The 20,551-nt window shown below is 35.9% G+C and overlaps 1 protein-coding gene across 2 annotated transcripts in view; it reads right to left on the bottom strand.

The window, feature by feature from the left end:
• Positions 1-20,551, bottom strand: part of TAOK1 (TAO kinase 1) — a 169,847-nt gene that overhangs the window by 64,001 nt on the left and 85,295 nt on the right. For both annotated transcript variants that reach the window (XM_047707229.1, XM_047707228.1), the window contains 5 exons: positions 10,563-10,634; positions 5,341-5,442; positions 4,050-4,095; positions 3,417-3,513; positions 1,660-1,773 (listed from right to left, as the gene is read on the bottom strand). In XM_047707229.1, the coding sequence (XP_047563185.1) occupies positions 1,660-1,773; positions 3,417-3,513; positions 4,050-4,095; positions 5,341-5,442; positions 10,563-10,634 (431 nt within the window). The remainder of the gene's footprint in view (positions 1-1,659; positions 1,774-3,416; positions 3,514-4,049; positions 4,096-5,340; positions 5,443-10,562; positions 10,635-20,551) is intronic.

Raw genomic sequence — 20,551 nt, 5'->3', positions numbered from 1 at the left:
CATGACTGAGCAGAAATAAAAAAACTTAGACACTTAACCAATGAAGCCACCCAGGTGCCCCGCAAGATTCTTTCAGATGTTGAAGTAAGTTTGGGAAATTACTAATTAAGGCAGAATTAAAAAAGTAATTTTATTTTTTATTGCAGAACTTTTCAAGACCTTTTAAATATCTAATATTCACCATTAATTTATAAATAGGAGAACCATTAAGCAAATATTAAGAAATATTTGCTCACAGAATCCTTTTAATAGAAGGGAAAGGGAGTCTACCTAAAGTAGGACATAAGAAATTTTTGGTCATCTAGAGCAATGGAAGAGTAGAAATTCTTCAAATTTTTAAATTTGTTTGCCTCTAATGAATTTATGAAAATAATTTATCCCCTTGTACATTTCTGAGTTATCTAAATTTTATAAACTTAATAGCTATAAAGGATATAATGCATAGCATATACTTTTATGCTTTATATGTGATTTTAAAATATTTAAAACACAGAGCTGCAGAATTAGCTCATTTGATTAAAAAGCAACACACTGTTGTATAAGCCAATTAGCAAAGCCAGTCTTCACTGTCGTATCAATCAGTCAAATCAGAATCACTTTCTGTTGGAAAAAGTCTGACTTCATTTTCTATGCAAGTAATATGTTAATGTGTCCCCATGACAACCATCTCAGTTACGAATTTTACACTAGAAAAAAAGAAGGGGAGAAAGATAACTGAGGAGAGAGAAAAAGCAAGGAGTAAAAGGGAATGGAGATGACTGAAAAGGCACAAGGCCTTGCCAAGAGTTTGTGTTCTGACTCTTCAAAATTTCTGTTATTACAGATTCTCAAATTATTCTTCTGGTGTTGCTTTGAGGCTTTTATATCCCAGACCACTGCATCATTGTAATAATATTCAGGCTGGGTAAGGAGTCCTATTTTTTATAAAGCAGGAGAGGGAGATTTGAAAGGTAGGTGGGAAAGAAGATATAGTGGACCTAAGACATCATTCTCTTCATATGGAAGAACATATGGCAGTTGAAGAGCTGGACAATTATTCCCTTCAAACTTGCAGACATTAATACAAAAATTATTTATGGATAAAACAGAGGATGCCTAGAATTTGCTTAAAAATAATGGCGGGAGCAGGGAGGAGACAAAAATGAGTACATACAGCAGGAATGGCCATGAGATATTGTTACTGGGCTGGGTGACTGATATGCAAGGTTTTATTATACTTTTGTCTACTTTTATGTGTATTTGAAATTTTCCATAATAAAAAATAAAACCAGAAAACTCCATATCAGCCATCAGTCTTCCTTCCGGTACTCTTAGTCTGAAGGTACTAATATATGGTAAATAAAAATATAAAGAAAACACACAAATTTCCACTTAACATTTCTGTATTCTCCTCACTTGGAATTTCATTGAATTTTTTTACTCCCACACCCAAAATATGATGCAGGTTATAATACAGAAGAAAATGTCAAAGGGACAAATGAAAAAAACAGGAGATGTAAGGGCAGCACTCCAAATCTGTATCTGAAACTAACTATGCTTAAAGTTAAAATGTCCACAATAGCATTATATTACAAGAAAAAGATAAGACATCTGAAAAAGTATAATCACACATTTCCTATTTCAATCATGAGGATCAATAGCAAATAGGATTATTCTTACCAATATGGCGTTCCCACAAAAGAATTGGCAGGAGATGCCATGGAAGCTGATCCAAAGTCAGCAAGTTTCACCTGGCCTGGTTCTGTCAGAAGGATATTTCCTGCTTTGATATCTCTGGGTTTAAGGAACACAGAAAATTATTTCTCTTTTGTTCATTAGACTGTGTTGAAAATGATAAAAATCAAGTAAAGTTTTACAATAGGGAAGGAAAAATCAAAGTAATTAAGTCCTAGGATAATTTCTAAATTAGGATAATGAGAATTAAGATCCAAAAGCAAAAAATAGAGAAGTGATATAAATACAGTGATAATTTTCTTCTCTAAAAGACAAAATAGCACTAAAGACAAAAGACAGAAAATCAAGTAATTAGAGCATAGTCTATACCTGAGTTCCTGTTTATTGATACAAATAATGGTTTTAAAAATAGAGTTTAATTAGCTGATGAGTCCTTCATAATTTTAAGATTTCTGAGTGTACCATGTAAAGTTAAAAAAAGATCTAATACCCCAAATTTTTTTTTTTAAGGTTATTCTTATCATTTCCAAACCTTACCATAGTTCTCCTAACTAAACATGAAATAAAACTGAAACACATGGATAATGTAGTATCTAATGGGTTTTATTTTTAATTAACTTTCAAGCTTACTTTTTAAAATTAGCAAACATATTATCCATGCAAAATAAGAATATTATGGATATTTATATAATAGGATGGTATGCCCAATTGGTACCATAACATACATTTAACTTTTCCAAAAACAAAAACAAAAACCCCCCAAACCAAAACACCAACCAAAAAGCAACCAAAAAAAACCCCAACCAAGTTTCCAAGCACTTGTCAATTCTAACTACAGTATTGTAATGGATATGATATTAAATAAATCTTTTTCCTTCCATTTGCTTTTTAAATGAGAAGAGGTATTTTTGAGGCTGATAAGACCTTAGGTTCTAATTCCAACTCTTCCATTCACTTATTTGTTAGCATGTAGACTTCTCTTGGACCTTACTATCCTCGTCTTAAAAAAAATGGTAAGCCATTTAGCTCACAATGACTCTACTATATAGTTTAATATATACTGCCTGGTTCACAAGCTAGTTTCCTTTTAAAATAATCAAAACCTGTATCAATGCTAAAAATGCATTATAAAATAGTTTACTCTTAACGTTACTATCCATTATTAGGGATCATCAAGGATTAATACTCAAAAGTACAGAGTGTTAAGTCCATGTCATGGGATCAATGGAACAAAACTGGCCTGTCAATTACCAGAAACGCAAAAGACCAAAGTCTAGTTCTAGTCTAGTCTGGCTTTGTAAACTTCAGAAAAATTAGTCATAAACTGGGGCATTGCTTTATCTGTACCATGAAAAAAGTAAGACTACATAATTCCTAATGTCTTTTCCATATACCAAATTAAATATTCTACAATTATATTCCTACCACAAATCTATAAAGTGCAGAAATGTCAGAAAGCCCAGCACGACATATAGACAAAGATAAAACTGATCCTAAAAGGAAAATTAAAATTTAACTTTGAATTAAATCTTTTATCATTATAGAAAAAAAAACAACTGATTCTAAAAGGAGATCAAATGTACTGGCATGTTTGCAGGACAACCTAAAAACTGAGTTTATAAGATTCTGAAATGCTTTTATTTGGCTATAACCAACAAAACTTTTAGTGTTAATAAGTTCTATGGTTGATAAACCCAGTAAGTCATTTGCTGTTAATGCATGATAATTGTCAAAGCACTTACCTATGGATCATGGTATGAGAATGTAAGTAGGCTAATCCCTGGAGAGCACCATGTGTAATTGCTGCTATTTCCACTTCTTGTAATGGCTTTTTGTGAACTTAAAATAAGAATTTATGGGAAAATAATTACTACACGGAATATTTTTGTTTAAAAAAATAAACATCTAATATTTCAGGCAATTTTGAAAAACTAACATTTAGTGAGAAGATTTGCTCCCCAAAACAATAAAACAAGGCTACTGAAACTTATAACTGGAATTACAGTTGTGCCTAACTCTTAAAGTATATAGCTCACAGCCAATTTCCCTCTAAGCTAACATTCAACAATTAGTTGATTATAAAAACAAAAATAACAAAAGATAAGTTTTCCCTTTATTCTCATACATCTTCATTCTGAACAGAAGGTATAGGTTAAGCTAAACGACAAAGAATGAAGAAAAATGCTTGGTAAGTTATAAGAAAATTCACCTATTTTATGCTACTATAGGACAGTGCATACCATGATGAGAATCTAGAAAAGGCGAAGGTTTTTACTCTTTCTGGAAAGTTTTTACATTATTTAAGAAAATCTTACAGAATTCTCATTATATTTTTGCTAATACTTTTTTTTCCTGAATAATTAAAGGAAACCTACCTTCCAGTAAATCTGAAGCAGATCCTAAACAATATTCCATTACCAGCTACATGGGAAGAAAAATTGTAAAAGCACTAAATTAGTAAAAAGATTCTATTTGAGATAAAATAAATTCACCAAGGAGATTAAGAAGACAGCCTGAAGTAAAATAAAGCTAGTCATCATTTACCTTAAAAAATAAGTATTTATGTATTTAGTAATTTCTTAAATGATAAAGTCAATAATACATTAATATTTTATGCCAATACACAATCACTTGTACAAGATGTATATTTCATCTATAATTACTAACTAAAACTATAAAGGAATATAGTTACATTGTTCTAACTACTAGGAAATGGAAAACTGTCCTCTGGATTTATATGTACAAAGGTCAGGTTACAGTTTAAATGCTTCCTTGAAGCAAATACAGAGGACTTCCTGTGTGCTAGATATTTTATACATATTAACTAATTTAATCTTCACAACCACCTTATAAAGTAGGCCCTATTATTATCCATTTCTGTTAAAAGAAAATTTACTCTTATTTCTTTTTTTTTTTTAAAGATTTTATATATTTATTTATTTGAGAGAGAGAGAGAGAGACAGAGCAACAGAAAGATAGCACAAATGGGGAGGAGAGGGAGAAGCAGGTTCGCTGCTGAACAGGGAGTCCGATGTAGGGCTCAATCCCGGGACCCTGAGATCATGACCTGAGTTGAAGGTAGACACTTAACTGCTGAGCCATCCAGGCACCCTGAAAACTTACTCTTTAAAGATAGAGTTATTATGCCTATACCACTGTTGGAATACTACCTTGTCACTTTAATGGGAAAAAGAGAAAATTAATCTCCACTTGTTGTAATAAAGTGTCTCAGTTTTCTACCATTAGTATTATTCAGCCAAAGAATTATAATCAGTACATATTTCACCAAAATTTACCAAATCTGTGTGGTTAAATAGATTACAACATATTTATGTCAAAAAGATATGCTAACTTTTATCCTCGAATAATAGGATTATTGTACAATGCTTGATAAACCATATGAAAAATGATGATACTAAAAAATGTCAAAGAACATTTTACCACGCACATAAAGGTCAGCCAAATCTCTGCAGTAAACCTGTACAAGTTCTATTATCTCTTCTTGCCAAGGAGTTCTAAGAAAAGCTTCTCTTCCTCACTCAGTATGAAACTAACATTTCAAGGTGTTTTTGAATGGATTTACGCAACCATTTTGAGACATTCTTGAATTAATTCATTCTAAACCAGTAGCAACAAAATTATAGCAAGGAGAGGGCAAACACCTACCCATGCTGTGTGCTCACGTAAATAGCAGCCTTTGTATTCTATACTGTTGGGATGTTTTATTCTTTGTAGAAACTTGACTTCCTTAATAATATCCTGCCATTTCTGTGGGGGGGGGGGGGGGGGGAGGAATAAAGAAAAGAATTATGAACAGTTGCTTTTCCTTAGAAAGTTATGTAAGAAAAAAGTAATTACTAGATTAAGCAGGGTTAATGAAAACATACAACTTTGTTTTATTTTAATACTTAATAGCAAACTAATAAATTTAAAAGTAATTTCATTTATATAGTTTAAACTCAATTCATAATTTATAAAGTTATTTTATTCAAGGCAGAAACATTTCAGTTTGATAAAATTTATCATCAATGAGTCTCATTAAAATTTTACCATCACACACCAAGCATGTTGATGAAAACTGTATACTACAGTGATTTTTCGCCATTAGTTCAACTTCCCCCTTTTTGTTTTTTTTTTCTATTTTACTTGTTGTAAGTAAAGTAAACTTATTGTAAGTACTTACTTATTGAGGGGGTGAGAGAGAGAGCAAGAGCAGGGGGAAGGAGAAGCAGACCCCTCTCTGAGCAGGGAGCCTGACATGGGGCTCAATCCCAGGACTCTGGGATCATGACTTGAGCCAAAGGCAGATGGTTAACTGACTGAGCCACCCAAGCAGCCCCCCACTTTTTTTTTTTTTTTAAGATTTTATTTATTTATTTGACAGAGAGAGATCACAAGTAGACGGAGAGGCAGGCAGAGAGAGAGAGAGAGAGGGAAGCAGGCTCCCTGCTGAGCAGAGAGCCCGATGCGGGCCTCGATCCCAGGACCCTGAGATCATGACCTGAGCCGAAGGCAGCGGCTTAACCCACTGAGCCACCCAGGGCCCCCCCCCCTTTTTTTTTTTTTAAGATTTTACTCAAAATGGCTGGAAGACCTAAATGTGAGACAGGAATCCATCAAAATTCTGTAAGAAAACACAGGCCCAGCAACCTCTTTGACCTTGGCTACAGTAACTTCTGGCTAGACACATCTCCAAAAGCAAGAGAAACAAAGGTAAAAACGAACTATTAGGACTTATCAAGATTTTTGCACACCAAAGCAAACAGTGGACAAAACCAAAAGACAACCTACAGAATGGGAGAAGATATTTGCAAATGTCTTATCAGATAAAGGTTTAGTATCCAAAATCTATAAAGAACTTACCAAACTCAGTACCCAAAAAACAAATAATCCAATCAAGAAATGGGCAGAGGACACAAACAGACATTTCTCCAAAGACATACAAATGGCCAACAGACACATGAAAAAATACTCAACATCACTTGGTATCAGGGAAATACAAATCAAAACCACAATGCAATACCACTTCATACCAGTCAGGATCTCTAAAATTAACATGTCAGGAAATGACAGCTATTGGCAAAGATGCAGAAAAAGGGGAAACCTCCTACACTGTTGATGGGAATGGAAGCTGATGCTGCCACTCTGGAAAACAGTATGGAGGTTCCTCGAAAAGTTGAAAATAGAGCTACCATACATCCCAGCAAATGCACTACTGGGTATTTACCCCAAAGATACAAGTGTAGTGATCTGAAGGGGCACCTGCACACCAATGTTTATGGTAGTGTTCACAATAGCCAAATTATGGAATGGACCCAGATGTCCATCAGATGAATGGATAAAGAAGATATGGTGTGTAAACACACACACACACACACACACACACACACACACACAATGGACTATTATGCAGCCATCAAAAAATGAAATCTTGGGGCACCTGGGTGGCTCAGTGGGTTAAAGCCTTTGCCTTCAGCTCAGGTAATGATCCCAGGATCCTGGGATTGAGCCCCGCATTGGGTTCTCTGCTCAGCAGGGAGCCTGCCTCCCTTCCTCTCTCTCTCTCTGCCTGCCTCTCTGCCTACTGTGATCTTTCTCTGGCAAATAAATAAAGTCTTAAAAAAAAAAAATGAAATCCTGCCATTCACAATGACGTGGATAGAACTAGAGGATACTATGTTAAGTGAAATAAGTCTATCAGAATCAGAGAAAGACAATTATCATATGATCTCACTGATACGCAGAATTTAAGAAATAAAACAGAGGATCATAGGGGAAGAGAAGAAAAAATAAACCAAGACGAAACCAGAGAGACAAACTGTAAGAGACTCTTAATCACAGGAAACAAACTAAGGGTGCTGGAGGGGAATGGGTAGAGCGATGGGATAACTGGGTGATGGATATTAAGGAGGGCCATGTGATATAATGAGCACTGGGTATTTTATAAGACTGATGAATCACAGGCCTGTACCTCTGAAACCAATACTACATTATATTAATTAAATGAATTTAAATAAAAGAAATAAAGATTTTACTTATTTATTTGAGTTAAAGAGAGGAGGGGAGTATGAGTTGGAGGGGAGAGGCAAAGGGAGAGGGAGAAGCAGGCTCCCCACTGAGCAGGAAGCCTGACTGTAGGCTCAACCCCAGGACTCCGAGATCATGAGCTGGGCTGAAGACAGACACTTAACCTTAACCAACTGGGCCACCCAGGCGTCCCATCAATTTCCCCATTATGTGCAGATTTATTAAAATGTAATTTACATGTCATATAGGTCACCTATTGTGTCTTTGGCTTATATGTTCTATCAAATATTAAGGTTATGTTTTTTAAACTCAAATAATTACTTTGAGATTTAAATTCCTAAATGCATACTTTCTAAATGCTAGTAAACAATTGTTATTATATAGGAAAGGTCACAGAAAAAAGCAAGCAGTATGAAAACATTTTCTTATATATTTTACTTCACTGATGGTTTTGAGGAAATACAGATAAGTCTTTGGCTGTAAGCTATTCCATGACAACCTTATGTCATATCCATAGTTATTCTTTTTTTTTTTTTTTTTAAGATTTTATTTATTTATTTGACAGAGATCACAAGTAGGCAGAGAGGCAGGCAGAGAGCGGGGGGGGGGGGAAGCAGGCTCCCTGCGGAGCAGAGAGCCCAATGTGGGGCTCGATCCCAGGACCCTGAGATCATGACCTGAGCCAAAGGCAGAAGCTTTAACCCACTGAGCCACCCAGGCGCCCCTCCATAGTTATTCTTAAGAAGCAACCAGAGAGGGGTGCCTGGGTGGCTCAGTGGGTTAAGCCGCTGCCTTCGGCTCAGGTCATCATCCCAGGGTCCTGGGATCAAGTCCCACATCGGGCTCCTTGCTCAGTAGGGAGCCTGCTTCTCTCTCTGCCTCTCCCTGCCACTCTGCCTGCTTGTGTGCGCTCTCTCTCTGACAAATAAATAAAATCTTAAGGAAAAAAAAAAAAAAGGCAACCAGGGAACTCTAAAATTACAAATCCTTGGATTCATACTCAAAGATTCTAGAGGCTTAGTGATGTGTGATGGAAATTAGGAATCTGCTTTTTGTTCTTGTTTTAGTTTTTTCAAGCTTTTCTACTAACTTGGGCCATATTTCTAAAGGCACAGAAACTACCAGCATAATAGAAAACTTTAAGAAATATTTTGTACTAAACTTTAAGATCATATATTTCTTATTTTATTTCACAAGTCCTCAACAAAATACAGCAAAATAAGTTTACAGTGTTTTATATAAAATGTGTACAATATAAAAGGCAAAATTCTGAAAACATTTCATGGGCTTTAAATTTCAAATTTGAATGCTCTGGGACCAAACTCAGAACAAAACAAAAGCCTGTACTCTTTAAGGTAAAAAGGACTTTCATGAAGGACACTAATAATTGGATGTGAAAAGATGATAAACTAAATGAAACTTTGTTTTAGGTGTAACTAATCAAATAGACTCCAACACAGTACCAGTCTGCCTGTGAAAGCTAGTCCTACAGCTGTGCTATAGAATGGCAAATAAAATTAGAGTGAACTTATAAGAAATGGAGTTTTTTAGAGGTTCAGGAATTTTTAGAAAAAATTTTAGGTATCAAAATGATGAAAGAGTAATATAATCATAATAGTGTTACCATACCCACAATACAATCTTCACAAAAATTAAATTTACCATAAAACAGAACTTCCAAAAAAGGCAGAAAACCAAAATCTTCAAAAACTAAACACTAACTCAGCAATTCCATCTTAGCCATATGCCTGAAATTACTGAAAGCAGAGATTCAAAGAAATATTTACATAGCCAGTTCATAGCAGCACAATAACCAAATGAGGGTAGCAACCTAATGGATGGGTAAACAAAGTGTGGTAGTTCACACACACACACACACTATATGGCCTTAAAAAGGAAGGAAATTCTGACACATACCATACCATGGATGAATTCTGAGGACATTATGCTAAGTGAAATAAGCCAGTCACAAAAGGTCAAATACTACATGATTTCACTTACATGAGACACCTAGAGTGATCAAATTCATAGAGACAGAAATGAGAATGGTGATTTCCAAGGGTGAAGGATGCAGAGAATGGGGAATTATTGCTTAATGGGTATAGAATTTCAATTCTGCAAGATAAAATGAGTTCTGGAGAAGAATGGTGGTGATGATTGCATGACAATGTGAATGGCTTCAATGCCACTGAACTGTACATTTAAAGATGTTAAGATGATAAATTTTGTTGTGTGTATTTTACCACAATTAAAATAATTTAAAAAATTAAAGTATAAAAATCCTAGATTTAGAAAGAATACATGTCATAAAATAATTTATACAATAAATATGATCTGAAGAGAATCAGAATGTTAGCAAACTAAAGTAATATCAATGTAGTATCAATAATTTGTTTTTCAAATTATTACACACTATTTTTAGACTAGATATAACTGCCTATTGATTAAAGTTTAAAATAAGCCTTAAACAATGTCTAAACCTTTAAAAAACTATATACAATAGAATCTATTATCACATATATCTTATTCTAGTTTACTTATTTAAAAACTGATGATTCCCCTATGATACAGATAAAGTAATATATTAAACCACAGTTTTAAAAGTAACCTCACTTCAGCAGCACATATACTAAAAAATAAAAAGCTAGGGGCACAAGTTGGGAGGCCATTAATGTTCTGTTTATGGCTTTAGGTACACTTTAATGGGCATATTTAGTTTCTGAAAGAAAATTCACTTAGATATACCCTTAATATTTGTATACTTTTTTTTATGTATATTTTTTAAAGGATTCCCATCTACCCCCTTAAAAATAGCATGTCTTTCTCTAATATGTGAATAAGAATGCATACATTTTACCTACCTCAGTAGACTGCTTTCCACTGTAAGACATTTTCTTGATAGCCACCACTTCATTGGTGCGCACATCTCGTGCCTAAAAAAAAACAAGACCATTGTTAAAATGAACAGATTAAATCTAGGCAATTATTTCTCTCAGAATTTAAGCATTTATAAGCTGTCATATCAAAAAGGACACCAAAAGTGCTACTAAAAACACATTTTAAAAAAAGAGTAAATATATAATGAAACATCGAATTATCCAGGAGCTCATACACTGGAGAGAAAAAGCAGGTTTATCTTTCAGTGATTTAGTTGAGAGAAAAAATATAGAAATTTTCTTAAAAGATTGTATTTATTTATTTAACAGACAGAGATTACAAGTAGGCAGAGAGGCAGGCAGAGAGAGAGGGGGAAGCAGGCTCCCTGCTAAGCAGAGAGCCCGATGAGGGGCTCAATCCCAGGACCCTGAGATCATGACCTGAGCCAAAGGCAGAGGCTTAACCCACTGAGCCACCCAGGCGCCCAGAAATTTCAATAGTACTATAAACAGAGACAAAACAAGACTAGAATATATATATATATAAGACTATGCTAATAAATTTTGAAATCTCAATGAAATGGACAATTTTCTAGTTAAAATTACTAAAACCGATCTAAAGAAAAAATGTGAGGAAAACAACAGTGGCAGATTGAAAAAGAATTCCAATTGTCTTTAAAATAGTTGTAAGTGGAAAATAGCTTTACCAGGGGAACTTTCCAGGATATAAGTAGTAAAAAAAGTTATCCCATTAATTTTACGAAGGCAGTATAACCCAATAACTAAAATTTCGCAAACAGTACAAAATAGTACCAATTTGATTTGAAAATATAGACAAAAGATTTCTAAATACAATTTAAAAACCAAGTATTATAAAGCATTAAAATAAATTTTTCACTTGGCTAAAATATATTATAATCACAGAAATGCAAAAGATCTGGATAGTAGGAAAACATCTACCACATTTTTAAAAGATTTTATTTACTTGAGGGGGGAGAGACAGAGAGAGTGCTCAAGTGCTTAGCAGGAGGAGGGACAAAGGGACAGGGAGAAGTAGACTCCCAGGTGAGCAAGAAACCCAATAGGGCTGGACCCCAGAACACCAGGACCCCGGTTTCACAACCTGACCTGAACAGAAGGCAGACGCTTGATAGGCTAAGACATCCAGGTGCCCCTTATTTACCACGGCTTTATTAAAAGTCAGAGAGGAAAAATACATGTTTATCAGCGCTCAATAAATGGAAAATGCAGGAAGGGGCCAACACTAAAGGTACTCAGTTGCAGGAAACGTCAAACTCCTAGAAAACCTCAATTAGAAAGGTAATTCCTCAACATGACAAATCATGTCTATTGTAAACAACTGCTAATCAGAATTAATACTGCTACAATATACCATAATTATTTACCACTTTTGGGGCAATTCTGAAAACGAAGTGATTAAAAATATAACAGAAATACGATCATTAAATCTTTGGAAGGAGCACCTGGGTGGTGCAGTTGGTTAAGCAATCATCAACTCTTGGGTTTTGGCTCAGGTCATGATCTCAGGGTTGTGGGATCCAGCCCCGCGTGGACTCCACACTTAGGGAGTCAGCTTGGGGTTCTCTCTCCCTCTCCTCCCGCTCTATCTCTAAAATAAGTAAATAAATCTTAAAAAAAAAAAAAAAAAAAAAAAACCCTCTCTGAAAAAGAAGAGCCAAACTCTTACTATACACACATATGCATACATGCATGAACACACATGAGAATAGGTGAAATATTTAAAATAAGTTAGTAGGGACGCCTGGGTGGCTCAGTTGGTTGGACGACTGCCTTCGGCTCAGGTCATGATCCCGGAGTTCCGGGATCGAGTCCCGCATCGGGCTCCCAGCTCCATGGGGAGTCTGCTTCTCCCTCTGACCTTCTCCTCGCTCATGCTCTCTCTCACTGTCTCTCTCTCAAATAAATAAATAAAATCTTTAAAAAATAAAATAAAATAAGTTAGTAAAAGTGTAAGAACCATCTCAAATCACCTGTGGAAGAAATCATCTTCAGTCTAGACTTCAATGACTTCCCAAAATTAAAATGTTCTAAAATTAGATTATGGTGATGACTATAAATAATATTTACTAAAAATCATTGAAATGTACACTTAAAAGTTGGTGAACTTTGGGGCGCCTGGGTGGCTCAGTGGGTTAAGCCGCTGCCTTCGGCTCAGGTCATGATCCCAGGTCCTGGGTTCGAGCCCCACATCGGGCTTTCTGCTCAGCAGGGAGCCTGCTTCCTCCTCTCTCTCTGCCTGCCTCTCTGCCTACTTGTGATTTCTCTCTGTCAAATAAATAAATAAAATCTTTAAAAAAAAAAAAAAAAAAAAAAAGTTGGTGAACTTATGGAATGTAACTCGTATCTCAATAAACTTGTTAAAAAAATAGTACATATGTAAGTTATACCTCTACCAGTTGCTTTAAAAAACTTCTTAGGGGCATCTGGGTAGCTCAGTTGGTTAAGCTTCCAACTCTTGACTTTGGCTTATGGCATGATCTCAGGGGGGGGATATCGAGCCAGGCTGTGTTGGGCTCTGTGCTGGCCATGGAGCCTGCATGGGAGTCTCTCTCTCCTACTCCTCTGCCCCTCCATGCCACTTCCCCAAAGCTCGCTCTCTCAAAACAAAACTCTTTTTTTAAGATTTTGTTTATTTATTTGACAGAGATCACAAGTAGGCAGAGAAGCAGGCAGAGAGAGAGAGAGGGAAGCAGGCTCCCTGTCAAGCAGAGAGCCTGATGTGGGGCTCGATCCCAGGACCCTGAGATCATGACCTGAGCCGAAGGCAGAGGCTTAACCCTCTGAGCCACCCAGTTGTCCCTCAAAACAAAACTTTTTAAAAAGAAACACTGTGTCTGGGAACAACTAATAACATATCAATTTCAATTAGTAGTGGACTGGTTAATGAAACTTGCACCACTTGTTGTAATGGATAAAGTGGATCTAGCCACATAAGTCCTGCTTGAGCATTTTTCAATGAATTTATTTTTCCACAATGTTCTCTGCTTATCTGTGAGCTCCTTGATTTTAATCAATAGGTGTTAATAGCAATATTCTTTTAACAGCTTTATTGAGATAGTATACATTCTATACAATCACATTTGAATGTGTACAATTTAATAGCTTTTAGTACAAAGATATATGCAAACATCACTACAATTTTAGAACTCCTATCACCTCAAAAACTCCAAACTATTCCTTTAAAAAAGTGGTTAAAATGGTAAATTTTATTTGTATTTTACATTAAAATTTTTTACTCTATTAAAAAAAAAAAAAAAGAAAGAAACCCCATACCTTTGGACAATTGCCCTCTTATTCCTTTTCCCCACCACTCCAGCCCTAAGCAACAACTTCCCTCTCTCTCTCTGTCCAATTTGCCCATTCTGGACACTTCATATAAATGGAACCATATAACACGTGGTCTTTTGTGTTTGCTTCTTTCATCTAGCATAATGTTTTTTAAATTCATGACTCATGATGTTAAGCATCTTTTCTTGTGCTTCCTGGCCATTTGTACATCTTCTTTGGAGAAATGTCAATTCAGATCCTTTGCCCATTTTTAAATTGTCTTTTCACTATTGAGCTGTTAGAGTTCTTTATATATTCTAGACAAAGCCATTATCAGATATGTGATCTAAAAATATTTTCTCCTAGTCTATAGGTTGTCTTTCAGTGTTTTGAAACATGGAAGTTTTTTATTTTGATGAAGTCTAATTTACCTATTTTTTTCTTTTGTTGTTCATGTTTTTGGAGTGATATCTAAGAATCCTTTGCCAAAACCAAGGTTATGCAGATTTACCCCTAGTTTTCTTCTAGAAGTTTTACAGATTTAACAGTTACATTTAGATCTTTGATCTATTTTGAATTTTCATATATGGTATTGGTATTGGTATAAGCAAGGAGCCTGCTTCCCCCCACTTTCTCTCTGCCTGCCTCTCTGCCTACATGTGGTCTCTCTCTCTGTCAAATAAATAAATAAAATCTTTAAAAAAAAAAAGGTTAAAATATATTTATTTATTTGAGAGAGAGAGAGACAGCATACAAGCATAGCAGGGAAGCAGGGAGGGGCAAAGGGAGAGAGAATCCTAAGCAGACTCCTTGCTAAACACAGAGCCCCATGGTGGGGGCGGGGAGGGGGATTGACCTCACGACCCTGAGATCATGACCCGAGTCCAAATAGTAGGACACTTAACCAACTGAGCCAGCCAGGAGCCCCCAGATGCAGTTTTTTTTTTTTTTTTTCTTTAAATGGCCATTTTCTTTCTCTCTTTTCCTTCCTTCCTTTCCCTACCTCCCTCCTTCCTTCCTGATTTATTTTGAGGGAGAGAGAGAGCATGAGTTGGTGGGGCAGAGGGAGAGGAAGAGAGAGAATTCCAAGCATACTCCCTGCTGAGGGTGGAGCCCCTCATGGAGTTGAATCCCACAACCCGAAGATCATGACCTGAGCTGAAACCAAGAGTGGACTGCCTTACTGAATGAGCCACCCAGGTGTACCACCAGATGAACTTTTAATTAGGCTTAAGACAAAGCCTGATTTAAAACTGGGTACATTGGAAGTGCCTAGTATAGACCCTAAGGGTCTCCCCTACCTTTATCTCTAAGAATTAATTAATTAGTTAATTAATTAAAGTGGGTATATTTTTAATTTTATGAGAAAGAGTAAATCTTTTTTTTTTTTTTAAAGCTTTTATTTGTTTATTTGACACAGGCAGAGAGAGAGATCACAAGTAGACAGGCAGGCAGAGAGAGAGGGGAAAGCAGGCTCCCCACCAAGCAGAGAGCCCGATGTGTGGCTCAATCCCAGGACCCTGAGATCATGACCTGAGCCGAAGGCAGATGTGTAACTGACTGAGCCACCCAGGGACCCCAAAAGTGGGTATATTAAATGTAATGCAAGTTTCTGGATTAGACTCCTGAACAGAAAAGAGAGAATGGAAAAACTGGAAAATTCTGAGTAGAGTACATAGATTTAGAGTATCATTTGATCAATGTTGATTTCTTGGTTTTGATAAATATAATGTTGACCAAACCATGTTACACAGTTATATAAAATGTTAACATGAGGGGAACTGGGTGGAAATTACAGAGGAAAACTCTACTATTACTACAAAATCTTCTAAAAAATGTTTCTTTTTTAAAAAGATTTTATTGGGCACCTAGGTGGCTCAGTGGTTAAAGCCTCTGCCTTCGGTTCAGGTCATGATCCCAGAGTCCTGGGATCAAGCCCCGCATCTGGGTCCCTGCTTGGCAGGGAGCCTGCTTCTCTCTCTCTCTCTGCCTGCTTCTCTGCCTACTTGTGATCTCTGTCTGTCAAATAAATAAATAAAATCTTTGAAAAAAAAAAGGAAAGATTTTATTTATTTATTTGACAAAGACAAAGAGAGAGAGAGAACAAGTGGGGACAGCGGCAGGCAGAGGGAGAAGGAGGAGCAGGCTCTCCACTGAGGAGGGAGCCAGATGCAGGGCTCGATCCCAGGCAGACACTTAACCGACTAAGCCAGCTAGGCACTCTAACTTACATTACAGCATCTGCCTTCGGCTCAGGTCGTGATCCCAGGGTTCTGGGATCAAGGCCTGCTTCACTTCCTCCTCAGTGGGAAGCCTGCTTCTCCCTCTCCCTCTCCCTGCCACTGCCCCTGCCACTCCCTCTCCCTCTATCAAATAAGTAATTTATTAAATAAATAATAATTTATTAAAAATAAATTAACAAAATAGTTAAATTAGAAATTGATTAGAATTTATTAAAATCCAAACTTATTAGTAATGTTACATTAAAATTAAATGACAAAATTAAAATGAGATACCCTTGCAGATTACATCTAAAAAGAATAAAAATATATAATGTCTACAAACATGTTCTTCCCTCCCTTCGGGATCACATGTACTTTGTTATCATGTCTTGTTGTTCTCCTCTAATCTAGAACAATTCCTTAACCTTTGTCTTTCATGACACTGTTACATTACACTGAAGACTATACATGACACTGAAGACTATACAGTGGTATTTCATAGAATGTTACTAAATTTGTGTTTGTCTGGCATTCTTTCAGTATTAGATTCTGGTTATACATTCTTGGCCAAAATACTACAAGAGTGATATTGTCCTTTTCAGGGTATCTATCTATAGGAACAAAATGTTTGTCTGCTCCTCCCTGAGGTTACTAATTTTCATCACCTCCTCAAGGCACTGTCTGTTCTTTTCCAATGTATATAGTTATAGTTACTGTTTCCTACCTTATATCTAACAAGTAATCTGTGAAGAGATACTTCCAAACCATGAAAACATCCTGCTCATCAAAGTTTCCCTCTAGATTTAGCAACCACTGAATGTTCTAGACCCAATCTTCACTATGATGATTATAAGATGCTGATTTTTTTTTTCAACTCCACCATTCCCTTCACATTTAACAGTCTGCCTTCTATTATGAGAAAAAGCCCTCCCTTTTTATCCATCCATTCATCTGTCATCTGTCATGGATAAAATGGATTCCTATTTTATTCAATAGGCTATACAATCCATTACCATTTTTATACTGATTCTTATATTCCAGGATTTGGCCAGTGGGAGCCCCTCAATCTGGCTGTAGTGTCCTTTTAACAGACCCCAACTTTTTTTTTTTCTTCCTTTCTTTTTCTTTTTTTTTTTTTTTCCCCCCTAAAGCACTTTTTAACTTTCTGGCACAAGATGTTCCAAGGCTTATCTTTTAATGTTCCCTGTCCCTGAAATAGAATGAGCCATTACTCCAAGGAGCTCTTGTTCCCTTTAGTGAGGAATTCAAAATCTGTGTGCTCACTGATATTGAGGTGTCACTGCAGTGGCAATCTTGTAACAGAGAAAGGAGATATATGGGGGGAGGGATATAACCATATATATAAGCAGGGGGAGATATAATCTATCGAATCCCACAGGGTTGTTCCTTACCTTCCCTGAATCCATATTTCTCTTCTTTCATAGTCAGGATCCTAACTCTATATAATATCAATATTATTCATTGCTCAATCCTTTAACACATATTTCCAGAATTGTCACACCCATACCAATATGAAACAAATGTATTAAAGAGTTGAAGATCTGTCTGCAGTTTCCTTCTCCCAGACTGAGGGTATACAGTTAAAATATTATGTACAAAAGTTACTTGTATTAGTTCTATTCTTTCCTCCAATGTGGTTATATCTGGAATACAGTTGGAGTCACTGTTCCTATTTGCCTCTGACATAAACCCCATATAAACTGATTAAGTTTTAATTAAAAAAATTTTTTAAAGATTTTATTCATTTATTTGACAGAGATCACAAGTAGGCAGAGAGGCAGGCAGAGAGAGAGGAGGAAGCAGGCTCCCCTCTGAGCAGAGAGCCCGATGCGGGGCTCGATCCCAGGACCCTGGGATCATGACCTGAGCCGAAGGCAGAGGTGTTAACCCACTGAGCTACCCAGGCGCCCCAAATTTTAATTTTTAAATATATAAAATACTTACTACCCAAAAGGTAAATTCAAACAAGTAACATTCCATTCTCTATCTCTTCCATTCCATTCCCCACCACAACTACCATCATTCTGTATCTCAATTTCTTGATTCTATGTGAGCATAATTTATCTAATTTCATCAAACTATACACTAAGTATTAGTCTATTTACTATACATAAACTGCATTCAATAAAAGCAGTAAATTTAAAAGATACTACCAGCACAATGAATGGGCTATATGTCAGGATTTTCTCAATGCGTTTCTTTTCTTTTAAGATTTTATTTATTTGAGAGAGAGAGACACAGGGAGAGCATGAGTGGGGTTAGGGAAAGAGGGAGAGAGACAAGTAAGACTCCAGAGCAGAGCCCAAAGTGGGGCTCGAGCCCAGGACCCCGAGATCATGACCTGAGCTGAGGTCAGATGCAAAACTGACTGAGCCACCAGGAGCCCCCTCAGTGTGGTTCTTCTAATTGGCCCAATTCTAAGATTCTAGGTATATTTTCCCTCTGTTCTGTATTTCTCCACACTAGTTTAAATGGAGAAAGGACAAACATAAACTCAGACAAAACTGTAATACCAAAAAAAAGGTTAATTTGAAACATTTTCTAGGTCCCTCTTCCTTTATTTTATGTCCAATCTGGAAATCAAACAAATGCGAGCAACAACAAACGCACACATACAGCATATGTACATAACAAGATTCTTCAAGGACATATACCTAAGTGTTAATTATAGCTGTCCTTGGGTAGTGAAATTACAGATGGAGTTTTTATTATATTCTTTATTCTTTTTGTGTCTAATTTACAAATGGAATTTTGGGTTAATACCAAAAGTTCAACTTGTTAAGAATTCGAAATACATTTTCTCTAGGGAAATATATATATATATATTTTAAAGATTTTATTTATTTATTTGTCAGAGAGAGTGAGCACAGGCAGATAGAGTGGCAGGCAGAGGCAGAGGGAGAAGCAGGCTCCCTGCTGAGCAAGGAACCCGGTGTGGGACTCAATCCCAGGACGCTGGGATCATGACCTGAGCAGAAGGCAGCCGCTCAACCAACTGAGCCACCCAGGCGTCCCCCTAGGGAAATATTTTAAATTGTGGTTTGATTCCAAAGGTGCCCACTAAAAACAAACAAAATCCATAATATGCCAAGATATTAAACATCTGTATAATATTTGTTGTGTGGGGGGGTAATTTTAATAGAAAAAGAAATAAAGAATGTGAGTGGAGTTTTTCCCCTACAGATTAAGAAAGGAATTCTTAGAGATGTTTTATAGCTTTAGAATAATAGTTCATTGGCTTGTTTTAAATTCACAATCTTTAAAACAATAAACATGTTTCTTTAGCTACCAATTTTTTCTCCTGGAACCTTTTGTTTACGAAGTACTTATTTCTCTAAAGGAAAAAAAGTCAACAGACACTTCCCTTTTTTCTTTTTTGGGAAAAAGTCTATTTCTGGTTACTAATGAGCTTTTTTTTTTTTTAAACTTTGAAATAATTACAGACTTACAGAAATGTTGCGAAAATAGTACAGTTACCATATACCCTTCACCCAGCTTCCTTTAATGTTAATATCTTGCATAATGCAGTACCATTATCAAAACTAACAAATTAACATTAGTAAAATTATTAACTATTAACTAAATTAAGGCTTTATTTGAAGTTACCAATTTTTCCACTAATAACTTTTTTCTGTTCCAGGATCCTACATTGCTTGGTTATCACATCACCTTAGTCTCTTCCACTGTGTGACAATTCCTCAGCCTTTCTTTTATGACTTTGACACTTCTGAAGAGTACCCAATTTGAGTTTATTTCCTCATGATTTAAATTTAGCACTTTTAAAATAAAAAAAACACAAAAATGGTATGCCCTCAGTGTCACATCAGAGAGGGGTATGTGATGTCGACACTGGTGCTATTAACCTTGATCACTTGATAAAGGCAGTCTGCCAGGCATCTTCACTGATTTTTCCATTTCAATTAATAAATATCTTTGGGGGTACACTTGAGATTATGCATATATCCTCTTCCTCCTCAAATTTTAGCCTACTAATTTTAGCATATATCAGACAATCTTGGTTGCAATAATTATTTCCCTTAGTCATTCTACATTTAACAAAAGGAATTTCTCTTCTTTATATATATATATATATTCCCCCCCCCAACCATCTGTGATATGTGAGAGAAAGTAAGTTCCTACTAATACCTTCACAACACTAATCTAAAACCACAGGGTTATTATCTAACCTTCCCCTTTTCCTTATTTCTAACTGCCTTCTTGGACAGTTAAGAAAACTGGCTCTCATTATCTACAATACACTTATTACTTATTTATTCACATCTACTATATAGTTTCAGAATTGCTGAACTATATCCTTATGAGTAACAAAGTAACTAGAGTTCTTTTTGTCTTCAGCCTTATTCAGCCAAAACACCGTTTCCAAAATCATTTCAGATTACTTCTTTTCTCTCTTACCCATTT

Source organism: Lutra lutra, chromosome 16 (genome assembly GCF_902655055.1).
Source record: "Lutra lutra chromosome 16, mLutLut1.2, whole genome shotgun sequence".
NCBI lineage: Eukaryota > Metazoa > Chordata > Mammalia > Carnivora > Mustelidae > Lutra > Lutra lutra.
The sequence above is the reverse complement of the archived record's forward strand: the minus strand, read 5'-3'. Positions and strand labels throughout refer to the sequence as shown.